Source organism: Macaca mulatta, chromosome 14, assembly GCF_049350105.2.
Source record: "Macaca mulatta isolate MMU2019108-1 chromosome 14, T2T-MMU8v2.0, whole genome shotgun sequence".
In the NCBI taxonomy this organism is placed as follows: Eukaryota; Metazoa; Chordata; class Mammalia; order Primates; family Cercopithecidae; genus Macaca; species Macaca mulatta.
Genome location: NC_133419.1, coordinates 77,335,791 through 77,349,412, shown reverse-complemented (window position 1 = coordinate 77,349,412; position 13,622 = coordinate 77,335,791). Strand labels below are relative to the sequence as shown.

Here is a 13,622-nt window from a genome sequence, read left to right as displayed (position 1 = left end):
GATAGTGAGTCTTGGAACATGCTCATAGTAAGGCGTGCACTTTTGTTTATTTGTTGCTCAAATAAGCAAATGAATAAATTGTGAGATTATGAAAAAAATATGCAAATACAAAAATCAAAATATGCAAATTAATAAATGCAAATAATCACATAAGAATGAAGAACAAAAACCATATGATCATCTTAATAGATGCAAAAAAAGTATCCATTAAAACTCAACATCCTTTCATAACAAAAGTCCTCAACAAGGCATAGAAGGAACATATATCGACATAATAAAGGCCATATACAACAAATCCATAGCCAATATTATACTTAATGGGGAAAAGTTGAAAGCAGTCCCTCTAAAAACTGGAACAAGACAAGGATGCCCACTTTCACCACTCTTATTCAATATAGTATGGAAGTTCTAGCCAGAGCAATCAGGCAAAAGAAAAAAATAAAAGACATCCAAATTGGAAAAGAAGAAGTCAAATTAGCCCTGTTTGCTGACTATATGATCTTATATCCAGACAATCCTAAAGACTCCACCAAAAAAACTCTTAGATTTGATCAACGAATTCAGTAAAGTTTCAGGATACAAAATCAATGTACATAAATCAATAGTATTTCTATAAACCAACAATGATCTATTGGAGGGCCAAATCAGGAAGGCAATCCCATTTACAATAGTTAAATAATAATAATAATGATAATGATAATAATAAAATACCTAGAAATATATTTAACTAAGGAGATAAAAGAGCTCTACAAGGAAAATTACAAAACACTAATGAAAGAAATTGGAAACAAATGGAAAAACATCCCATGTTCATGGATTGGAAGAATTAATATCATTAAAATGTTCATACTGCCCAAATCAATCTACAGGTTCAATGAAATCCCTATCAAAATATCGTCATTTTCCACAAAGTTAGAAAAAACCTATTCTAAAGTTCATATGAAATCAAAAAAGAGCCAGAATAGCCAAAGCAATGCTAAGTGAAAGAGAAAAGAACAAGGCTGAGGCATCATATTGCCTCAAGTGAAAAGAACAGGCTGAAGGCATCATATTGCCTGACTTCAAATTATACTGCAAGACTCTGTCTCAAAACATAATAAAAATTAAAAATTAAAATTATCTAATTAATTTCTGTCTCCCATGCTAGACTATAAGCTCCAATGAACATTGGTTTTGAGAATTATAACTAGCACATAATAGATACTCAGTAAATATTTTTCAAATAATTTTTTTTATTTTTTATTTTTTTGAGACGGAGTCTTGCTCTGTCGCCCAGGCTGGAGTGCAGTGGCGCAATCTCTGCTCACTGCAAGCTCTGCCCCCTGGGTTCACGCCATTCTCCTGCCTCAGCCTCCCAAGTAGCTGGGACTACAGGCGCCCACCACCACACCTGGTTAAGTTTTTGAATTTTTTTGTAGAGACTGGGTTTCACCGTGTTAGCCAGGATGGTCTCGATATCCTGACCTCGTGATCTGCCCACCTCGGCCTCCCAAAGTGCTGGGATTACAGGCATGAGCCACTGTGCCCAGCTCAAATAAATTTTAAAATGACTGAATTCTTAGTGGATCTATGCTCTAAACCAGAAATCTCGTAAATTATTGTCTGTTCCTGAAATATTTTTCCACAAAGCCAAAATTCCCACTTCTTTCTACAAAATCTCTTTCAACACCAACAACTAAGTGCATATCAGTTAAGGAATTGTTATGGGTTTTTGTCAAAAAACAAAAAACTGAAAATCTTGTTACGGTATTTGGCAAATATTCTTTATTTGAAATAAAATCTCTGTTTCCAGGTAAAGTTGTGTTTCTCTTCTCCCCTTCTCTTCCCTGCTTTCTGTGTATTTGTGTGTGTGTGTGTGTGTATACACACACAGATTTGGTGGGGAGACTTAATTCAGTGTAAAATTCAAACAAGAATATAAGAAAAGAAGTTTTAGCAAAGTTTGCCTAATGTTTAGAGGTGTTTAAAATAAAAGATTCATTATTTCATTCACTCATCCATCGAATATTCTCATGTGTTTAGTTTGCACCAGGTATTGCTGAATGCAGAAAATCCAGAAGAATAAAACTCAACCCTACTTTTAGGAAGCTTCATCTTATAGAAGGGACAGATACTTAAAAACATTATGACAGTACCACATACAGTGATATAAGTGCAATCCAAAAAGTAAGAATAAGGTATAGAAGTAGCACAGAGGAAGAAGTCATTTATCACCAGAGTTGATGGATAGGAAGAGAAGGATTAAGTCAGAAAAATACTTCTATAATCGCTATCCACTTCTGTTCCTAGCTTTACTTATTCCAAAACTCTCATTCATTGTTAAGTTGCTTGGTATACTATAGACTATACATAGTATTGTCTATATATACTTAGAGTTGATTATAGTATACCAATAAATCTTTTAAAATGTTCAACAATTCTTTTAAAACAATTAAACATTTTATTTTAAAAATATTTAACCCATTTCCCATTTAGAAAAAAAAGTTACAAAAGTATTACAATGAACTCCCAAACACCCTTAAATGAGGTTTACTCATTATTAACATCTTGCATTTTATCTTTCTCTCTCAATATATTTAAAAAGTTGGCTGGGTGCAGTGTCTCATGCCTGTAATCCTAGCACTTTGGGAGGCCGAGGTGGGAGGATTGCTTAAGGCCAGGAGTTCAAGACCAACCTAGGCCAACATAGTGAGACCCCCATCTCTATTTAAAAAAAAAAATTAAGTATATAAAATAAAGCAATAAACACGTTATTTTGCTCAACAATTTGAAAGTAAGTTGCAGAGAGCATGACCCTTTACCCCTAAATACTTTAGCATGTATCTCCTAAGCATGGACATTCTCTTACACGATCATATTATAATAAGCAAATTCAAGAAATGTATCATTAATGTAGTATTATTATCTATTATAAAGTCCTTACGTAACTTTCGCTGATTCACCCAATATTGTCCTTTAGAGCTGCTTCTCCTCATGCCCCAACCCAGAATCTAATCTGTGATTACATATTGCATTTAGCTGTCATGTCTCTTTTAATCTGGAACAATTCAAGATGAATTATTTGTTTTTCATGACACTAACATTTTAGAAGCACACAGGACAGTTGTTTTATAAATGGCTCTTCAATTTTTTTTTTCTGGTTATGTTCTCTTAATTTCATTCAGCACTTTTGGCAATAATACTGTATAATGATATTTCCTTTTCAGTATATCACACCAGGAAGAACCTGCTGTCAGTTTGTACCTTTGTTTTTGTTTGTATTTAGAGATAGCATCTCACTCTGTCACCCAGGCTGGAGTACAGAGGCACAATCCTGGCTCAGTGCAGCCTCTACCTCCTTGACTCAAGGAATCCTCCTGCCTCAGCCTTCTGAGTAGTTGAGACTACAGGCATGCACCAGCATGCCTTTCTAATTTAAAAGATTTCTGTTTTGCAGAGACAAGGTGTCACTCTGTTGCCCAGGCTGAATGTACCATTATTAATGCTGTTAACTTTGATTACTTGAAAACAAGATGATTTCCCCACTGTTAACATTCTTCCCTTTGTAAATAATGAGTAATCTGTGAGGAGATACTGTGAAGCTGTAATTATCTTGTTGACCAAACACTCTGACCCAATAGTTTTATATTCACTGATGACTCTTGCCTGAATCAGTTATTTTATCATTCTGTTTACATGTATTAGTTGGCATTCTACTTTTTTTAAGCTTTCTCTTCTCACCCCATTGGTTTGTATTTTAGAATCATAGGAACTCATGGATTTTTTTTTATACCACATGTTAAAATCTATTACTGTTATTTTTCAGATTAAGTTCAGATTGTCCTGCTTTGGCCAAACTGCCTTCTGTGTCACTTTGACATGATATGCTTTTTAGCACTTTCTTACTTTCTGACAAGATGTTCCAGGCTTATCTTGTACTTTCTCTGCCTTAGCCCAAAAATTGGCCACTTCTCCAAGAAGTTTTGGTTCCTTTCAATGCAGAAAGACTTAAAAACCAAAGCCTAGCACTATTAATAGGTATGTTCATTGCTACTAAGCAGTCATTGCTCCCAGGCCCTTTCAGACTATAGAGCATTTGAAATCAATTAAACAAACAAACAAACAAACAAAAACATGCTGATACCTCTAACTCCAATCCAGTACCACAGGGTTTTTTCCTTGCCTTGCTCATCCAAATCTGTATCTCCCTTCTTCCACAATGAGACTCCTAGCTCCTAACAATATCAATATAGTTTTTCAAGGCCAGACACGCTGGCTCACGCCTGTAATCTGAACACACTGGGAGGCTGAAGCACGAAGACTTCTTGAGGCCAGGAATTCAAGACCAGCCTGGGCAACACAGGGAGACCGGTTTCTACCAATAAATAAATAAATAAGCTGGGTGTAGTGGTGCACACCTGTACTCCCAGCTACTTCAGAGGCTGAGGTAGGAGGATTGCTTCAGCCTGGGAGGTTGAGGCTGCAGTAAGCCGTGATAACCCATTGCATTCCAGCCTAGGTGACAGAGCAAGACCCTGATCTCAAAAAAAAGTTTTTGATTTGCTTTTCTAATGCAATGGGTCAAGCCTGTAATCTCAGCATTTTGAGAGGCCATCGTGGGTGGATCGTTTGAACCCAGGAGTTCCAAACCAGCCTGGGCAATATGGTGAAACCCCATCTCTACAAAAAAATACAAAAATTAACCAGGCATGGTGGTGCATGCTTGTAGTCCCAACTACTAGGAAGACCAAGGTGGGAGGATTGCTTGAGCCCTGAGGTCAAGGCTGTAGAGAGCCATGATTGCACCATTGCATTCCAGCCTGGGTGGCAGAGTAAGAACCTGTCTCAAAACAACTACGACAAACAACCCCAAAAAACAAAATCCTAAAATGCATACAAAGACAGCTTCAGAATTGCTATACCCATACCACTACCAACAATAAACATATAGTAAATAAACGTAGCAAAGCGAGGTTTTCTTTTGTTTTCAGATTGGGGATATGTAATGAGAATACTATTTCAAAAGTTACTCAGATTTAGTCTGGATAACCTAGTTACATTTTTGAATATGTGAAATAGTAACATAATTCTGAAATAAAAATACAAACATACATACTTAGAAGTGTCATCTCTCCTCTGTCTTTTCCACACCGTTTCTATCCACCCTCTGCAGTAGACCATTTCATTATTTTCTGGTTCATCTTATTTCTTCTTGAAAAAATAAGTAATGTGTATATTTTCTTTTTACTAGCAAAAAAGTTGTATACCATATATATTATTTTACATTCTCATCTTTTACTTACTTAACATATCCATATCAGTTCAGGGACATTTCTCATCCTTTCTACATCTTCATAGTACTTATGATGTACATACACCAGTTTATTCAACCAATTTTCGTAAGTTTGTTCACATTATTTTGTAATTACAAATAATACTGCAGTAACCTTGTGTACATTTAATTTTGAACTGTTGATGGCATATCTTCACAGAAAATTCTTAAAAGTGTGATTGTTGGGTCAAAGGATAAATGCATATATAGTTGTCACATATTGCCAAATTCAGCTTCAAAAACTTTTGTGTTCTCAGCAGCAATGCATGAAGAATGCCTATGTCTCCTACAGCCTTGCCAAAATAGTGTGTTGTCAAGAGTCTTGACATTTTGCCCATCTAATAAATGAGAAATAATGTATCAGTGTAGTTTTCATTTGCATTTCTCTTATTAAGCTGAATATTTTTTCTTATACTTGTGAGCTATTTTTTATATCTTTCTTGGAGAATTTTCTGTCCTTACCACTTTTTCCTATTGAATTTTTCATCCTTTTATAATTCAATGCTTAAAATTATTGGCCGGGCACGGTAGCTCACGCCTGTAATACCAACATTTTGGGAAGCTGAGGTGGGCAGATCACTTGAGGTCAGGAGTTCAAGACCAGCCTGGCCAACATGGTAGAGAAACTCCATCTCTACTAAAAATACAAAAATTAGCTGGGCATACTGGAGCACTCTGTAATCCCAGCTACTCGGGAGGCTGAGGCAGGAGAACTGCTTGAACCCAGGAGGGAGAGGGTACGGTGAGCAAAGATTGTCTCACTGCACTACAGCCTGGGTGACAGAGTGAGACTGTGTCTAAAAAAAAAAGAAAAGAAAAGAAAAATTGTATTGGGGATATTAAACCTTTTCTTGTGATGTGTATTGCAAATAATTTTACCATGTGGCCTTTTGCTTTTGAGTTTGCTTATGCTATTTTTTGTCATACAAAAGTGGCTTTATTTTTTAATGCAATGTAAATGTTATATAACAAAAGTTTTTTTTTTTATTTTTACATAATTTGTCAACCTTTTCCTTTCTTATACTTGGATTTTGAATCACAGAAAGTCTTTCCCCAAAGATTCTTCCCCATGTAAGAATGCACACACGTTTTCTCCTAGTAGTTGTAAGACTTTTATTTTTACTTTTAGGCTTCTTATCAATTTAGAATTTATTCTTATGTATAACGCACATATCCAATTCTTTTCCTCAGCATCATTTATTAAAACACATCATATTTGCCCCAGTGACTAGAGATGCCATCTTTATTAATACTAAACCCCAATATAGGTTTGGGTCTATTTCTGCACTTTTTAAAAACTCCACTGTATGGTCTACTGGAATATCAGTGCTATACTATTCTAATTGTGTAGGTTTTACAGTTTGTTTTCATATCTGGTAGGGCTAGTAGCCCCCTAGGACTCTCCTAGTTTTTAGGGATTTCCTAGATATCCTTGCATGTTCATTTTTTCATATAGACTTTACTATCAACTTGTCTAATTCAAGGGGATAAAAAAGCTTATTGGTATTTTTATTAGAGTCATTTATGTTATTTTTTTCTTGGTACAACTGGTTTCTGTCCTATTTTGTTAATTTCTGCTTTTATCTTGATAATTTCCTCCTTTTAATGTTCATTTGGTTTACTTTGTTGTCTTGTTTAATTACCTTTTGAGTTGAACTTTAATTAAATTTTCTTCTTTCAAATTTTCTCTTTTATTTTCATTAAGTGTTTAAGTCTATGAAGTATCCTTGATGGCTGTTTGAAATAAATCCCCATAGATTCTGATATGCAGAGTTTTCATTGCAAATATATTTCAGAAATTCCATCATTCAGTTTCCATTTTCCCTTTTAACCAACAATTAATAGAAGAGTCTATAATTTCAAATAGAAGCCTTTTTCTAGTTTGATTTAGTTGTTGATTTCTAGTGTAGATGCACTGTGATCACAGAATGTTGTTTTAATATTTCTACTTCATGGACATTACTATTTTCTTTGGGGTTTTTTTGGAATTTTTAAAATTTTATTTTTTAATTGACAAATAATTGTACATATTCATGGAGTACATAGTGATGTTTTGATACATACAATGTATAGTGATCAGATTAGGGTAATTACTATATCCATCATGTTTTCTTTGTTTTTATGAACATTCTATGTGCACTCGAGAAGGGGGTGTAGTCTCTATTATCAGGATGTAATGTTCAGCATAAATCTTTAAGATCTGACTTATTAGTTGTGTTGCTTAGGTCTTTTAATATTGTTTTTGGTTTTTGGTTTTTTTGGTCACTTGACTTCTCTTGTACCAAGTGTGACATAAAATCTTCTATTATTTATATGTTTTTATTTCTTCTTGTACCCCCCCCACAATTTCTGCCATATAAAAGTGGTGGCTATATTATTTGTCACAGAGACATTAATAAGAGGCATTAATAATGCTTTTTGAAGGGAATTCTACTTTATATGATGTCAAACTTTTCTGAATCACTTTGTTTTAGGTGTATCTTTTGCATATAGCATAAACTTGGGTCTTGCTTTTGCTTTGTGAGCCAATTTGAAAATCTTTTTTTTTTTTTTTTTTTTTTTTGAGACAGGGTCTCACTCTGTCACCCAGGCAGGAATGCAGTGGTGAAATTTTGGCTTACTGCAGCCATGACCTCCTAGGCTCAAGCAATCCTCTCACCTCAGCCTCCTGAGTAGCTGGGACTACAGGCATGTGCCACCATGCCTGACTAATTTTCTGTAGAGACAAGGGCTCACTATGTTGCCCAGGCTTGATGAAATGTATCTCTTTTTTTTATAGTTAAGTTAAACAACTCTATCATGTTGTTTTATTATAATTATCACGTTTTATTTTATATTTACCATCTTTCCCTAAGCAATGTGTCTTTTTTTCACTTTTTTTCTTTTTTCTTTCTTTTCTTTTCTTTTTTTAAAGAGACAGGGTCTCACTATGATGTCCAGGCTAGTCTTGAATGCCTGGGCTCACTCAATCCACCTGCTTTGGCCTCCCAAAGTACTGAGATTACAGGCATGAGATACTGTGCCTGGCCCTTTTTCACTCTTTAAGATAAATTCTTTTGATATTTAGGAAAGGGGTGCGATACAGTTTGCTGTGTCCCCACCCAAATCTCATCCTGAATTATAACTCACACAATTCCCATGTATCATGGGAGGAACCCGGTGGGAGGTGATTGAATTATGGGGGTGAGTCTTTCCCATGCTGTTCTCATGATAGTGAATAAGTCTCACAAGAGCTGATGGTTTTAGAAAATGGGAGTTTCCCTGCACAAGCTCTCTCTTTACCTGCCACCATCCATGTAAGAAGTGACTTGCTCCACCTTGCTTTCTGCCCTGACTGTAAGGTCATGATTCCCCAGCCATGTGGAACTGTAAGTCCAGTAAACCTGTTTTTCTTCCTAGTCTTGGGTATGTCTTTATCAGCAGCATGGAAACAAACTAATACAGGATGTTTTGTTGTTGTTTTAGGAATTATTTTTGCATTAAGCCTTTTTCAGTATTCTTATGACTGGATGGACATTCTAGTACAATGTGGCTGGTAGAACTTTCTGCAATAATGAAGATGTTCTATATCTGCACTGCCCAATATAGTAGTCACAAGCCATATGTGGGTATTGAGCACTTGAAATGTGGCTAGAGTGACAAAGGAACTGAATTTTACATTTTATTTAACTGTAATTAATTTAAATTGCAACATGTGACTAGCAGCTACTAAACTGAACAGTGCAGTAACAGTGGATTCATCAGGAAGGAGTCATGTGTACAGTATTCATGAGTATTTGCAGGTTTAAAATTGTTTTTCTATAACTAGAGCACCTGGAGAACAACCTGGTTGGAATATAAAATCCTTGGCTTATACTTCCTCTTCACTTTTTAGAAAATGCTGCTCCACTGGTATTTTCTTTGTATATTACTGATAACGTCTGATGCCAGTTTAATTTTTGGTCCTTTGTAAGTAATCAAGGCTTATTTTCAAGAGTTTTGAGAATAAGTTCATTTTTACAATCCAATAGTTTTACTAGGCTCTATCTCAAAATTGATCTTTCTAAGTCAGTTTACCAGGCAAAATTGGACCTTTCAATATACATATTAAAGTCTTTTTTCATTTCCAGAAAGTTGTCTTGAATGATAATTTTAAACATAATTATGTTTCATTGGTTCCCCTCCATGTTACCTAGGGACTTCAATTATATGCACATTGGATCTTTTTTGCCTGTCTTCCATTTCAATCATTTTCTCTCTGACCTTTTTTATTTCTTTATCTCCTTTTGACTTTCTTGCTTATTTCTCTGACTTTCTACAACAGTCCTTATTAAATATTCAGTAGACTCTACTTTCCCTCAAGCACTCTGTAATTTACTCTTAATTTCTTTATTAAGTTCAATGAATTCTAATTTTGTTTCGTCTTTTTTGAGGGGAGGAATGGAGTGATTTCTGTTATTAGTTTTTAAATTTTTGATTCATTTCGTTGTTTGAGGCTATTTAATTCAGTTAGGAGTATTGTATTACATCTTCCTTCTGTTTCATAGTTTGTTGTGGGGAAGAAATTCTATCAGCCAAATGGTTTTGATTCTCATTTTCTGTTTTCTTTTTACCCTAATTTTGTATGGAAATAGGCTGCATTTTGGGGGGTCTATTTTATAGAGAGAGTAAAGATTTTAAGTGGCTTACAAGATTCCTAACTCAAGACTGGCCACTTCGGTCAGAATAGTGAGGTTTCATATATATATATATATATATATATATATATATATATATACACACAAAACATGTAATATTTGGGGGAGCAGTGAAGGGAGAAGAGGTTGATGTGTTTTGTAACTCTTTGTTTCAGTAGGATCTTAATTCCCCCCAACTTTCTTCTTTCCTTTCACTAACACATCTCCAAAGAGCACTTCCCCCTTTCTACTCATCTCTTTCCCAGAAGTGATGCCTTTCCAAAACTGCCACCTTAGGTCTGACACACTTTCAAGTCTTTTACCTTTAGACAGTACTGTGACCTAACAGATCTTAGACTGCTTTCATAGATTCTGCCTTTATTGTGAAGTTTTATCTTTCTATTGCTAATTTTGTCAGAATTAGGCCCTTGAGTCCTCTCTTCTCTTTTCCATATAGTTTTTCAAACATCTCCAAGTCTGAAACACTGAAAACAGTTCTGTTGGAATTTGGTGTTTATTTCTTATCTTAAAATAAATTGAAGTTCATAATATTCTTTCTCCTAGTAAGGCTGAAAGTGTGGGCTGCATGTAGTTTCATTTGTTTTCCTTATTAATCTGTATGTTTTTCTGGGAGAATAAGTGGACAAACTCTAACTTAGGAGGCTACCATTATCCTAGGGCAATTGGAAGTCCCTCAGGTCTTTTAATTCTTATTGTTGTTACAGAGTGTGATTTGTCCATGTTTTATGAACATTATGAAAACACCCCAGAAAAAAAGCAAAGGGATAAGTTTGTAGACAAGTCTTCCTTTTGAAGATAAATCAAGTAACTTTCTTAAAATACATATGAGCAACAGATTCTGAAATTAAAGTCTCTCATATCTAATAAATAATCTAAGGTAGAATCTGACATGATTCACTATAGCTTACAGTTTTGGGATAATTAGAAGTCCTTTCTGTAATGTGGAAATACTCACCATGAGCTTAAAAAAAAAAAAAAAAAGAAAGAGCCTTTAGAGAGTTATAAGAAAGAAATAGGGCCAGGCACAGTAGCACACACACCTATAATCCCAGCACTCTGGGAGGCCAGGGCAGGAGGGTTGCTTGATCTCAGGAGTTTGAGATTAGCCTGGGCAACATGGCAAAATCCTGTCTCTACAAAAAAATACAAAAATTAGCCAGGCATGGTGGCATACGCCTGTGGTCCCAGCTACTTGGGAGGCTGAGGTAGGAGGATCGCTTATACCCGGGAGGTTGAGGCTGCAGTGAGCCGAGATTGTACCACTGCACACACACACACACAAAAAAAAAAAACAGAAAAGAAAATTAAAAAACAAAACTACTAGAAAGAATCCACTTTATTTGACATTTTTTATTTATTATGATGATGCAAGAACATGACAGAAGACAGAAGTGATTTCACTATGTTACACCCTGGTATAGGTGGTTTACCCATCCACCCAGTACTTATTGAGGAACACTAAACTGCCAGACAATGGGGACACAGAGATGATTAAGACATAGTCCACCACCTCACAGACAAGTAGAATATACGTAAGTCACAAAGGGTTGGATGGTATCCTTTCCAAAAAGTTGAAAACTATGCAAAACCATACTATGTATACTTTTAAGGATATATACATACATAGTATAAACATGAAAACATGAGAAAATGATAAGCATCAAATTCAAGATTGAGGTTCGCTCTTAGGGGATGGGCTGGGAGGCTGAGGGGCATATAATCAGGGAGGAATACAAAGGAGTTTCAATTTTATCTGTAGTAATTTCCTTAAAAAAGAAAAAGGTCTGAAACAAATATTATAAATTGTTAGGACCTGACAAAACTGGGTAGTAAGAAATGTGGGTATATTTGTTATATTATCTGTACTCTTTTTTATATGCTTAAAATATTTTGTAATTTCTAAAACATTTTAATCAAAATGTAGTTCAATCACCGGCAAAGTTTCTGGAGTTTTAACTAAGAAGTTTCAGAATATATTCAAGTTATGTAACAACACAAAATTGAAAACTGCTTTTAGAAATGAATGAGAAAACTGGCCCATTTGAATAGTGTTATACTTACCTGTGAGTGCTAAATAAGAAGCAATGTACCGTTTTTCCAGACCGTCTCTAATACTCTGAATTGCACCGAACACTGGAGGTATAATCATGATCAGGTTACTCACTGTATTCCCTTTAAGAGAAAAACACAAGAAGACATTTAGGTTAATCAATAACACTTTAAATAAAGATACATTCATGTAGCCTTTAACAACAATTAAACAAGTAACTTCTCAGAAAGACATTGGGAAGATATTTTCAAGTTGCTGGAAAAAAAATTCCGTACTCACCAAAAATTTCTCACAATAATCCAAATAAAATAAAGACAAATGAAACTAAAAATTTTCCACCAGCAAACCCACTAAAGGAAATTCTAATTTCTAAAGGCAAGCAAGGAAAGGATCTCAGGAAGAACCTCAGAGATATAGCAAAAAATGAGTTGGGGAAGGCAGCCTATACTGATGCACTGAAATTGTGGTCCATGGATGCAGTATGACAAGATGAATACAGGATTGGCTTAATTTTGTTACTTGGAATAAAAAAACAACAAATTGCAGTTTACATTTTGTATGTCTCTTTAACATTTCATTTTTCTAGTAATGTTTCAATTTCTAGTTTCTGTTTCTAGCAAAACATAGAAGGCTTAATTAATGAATCTTAATTTGATCTTTGCTCCTGTCTTCACAAAAACAAAGTGCAAACATGAATAGCAAAGGAATAGTAAAAACCCCAGGAGAAGATATAAGTAGATAAAATGGAGAAAGAAATGACTAAACAATATTTTATGAATTTGATTATGGGAAGAATAAAGTGGCACAATATTTTCCAAATTTCAAAAGAATGATTTTCAGCAGAGGTGCTAATGTCAAGACAAATAATCAATTAACTGAGAGGGCAGAAGAAAACATTTTCAGTCAAGGATTAAAAAAAATACACTTACAACATATCTTTTCTCTGGAATCAACTGGAGAATGTAGTGAGTGCAAACAAGGAAACTGACCATGAGAAAGGATGACACTAGAGCTAAGAAACATGGGCTGCAACGCAAGAGAGAAGTAAAGAAAAGGCTCAAGACTGCAAAAGGACCAGAGACCACACAGTCCGTCCAAACTGTGGCAGGAGAACCAAGAACTGCAGGAAAGAAATTTCCAAGAAGAAAAGGAAGAAAAGGATAGACAATTTGATAAGTTAAAAAATTTGGGGAAAAAATGCCAGTGGGCATTTGACAGAAGTGTTGGAAAAATTGTACTATAACTCATTCAACCAGTCCTCCATGACTGTAAAAATTCGGGTTATTTCCCATTCTTACTATTACATGCAATATTGCAAAGAATAACCGTATATATTTACAAGTGCAGGTAATATTGCAATGAATAACCATATATATTTACAAGTGCAGGTATATCTGTAAAACAGATACACAAAAATGAAACTGCCAAGTCAAGAAATAAACACATTTATTGGCCCAAAAAGTAGTAAAAGAAAACGTGGACCCATCGTTCTTTCTTTTACAATGAATAAGGATGGGTATAATTTTATGTTCTTTTGTATTTATTTTCCTATGAAATGTATTTCATGCCCTTTGCCAGTTTTTCC

The 13,622-nt window shown here is 34.9% G+C and overlaps 1 protein-coding gene across 25 annotated transcripts in view; it reads right to left on the bottom strand.

Moving 5' to 3' along the window:
• ACER3 (alkaline ceramidase 3) overlaps nucleotides 1-13,622 on the bottom strand; it is a 170,303-nt gene that overhangs the window by 92,047 nt on the left and 64,634 nt on the right. For 24 of the 25 annotated variants that reach the window (XR_013403182.1, XR_013403183.1, XR_013403179.1 and 21 more), the window contains 1 exon segment: nucleotides 12,049-12,159. The exons of the other annotated variant lie outside the window; for it this stretch is intronic. Coding sequence is in view for 9 of the 24 variants with exons in the window: in NM_001266751.1 (NP_001253680.1) it covers nucleotides 12,049-12,159 (111 nt within the window). In the remaining 15 variants the exon portion in view is untranslated. 25 annotated transcript variants of the gene reach the window in all.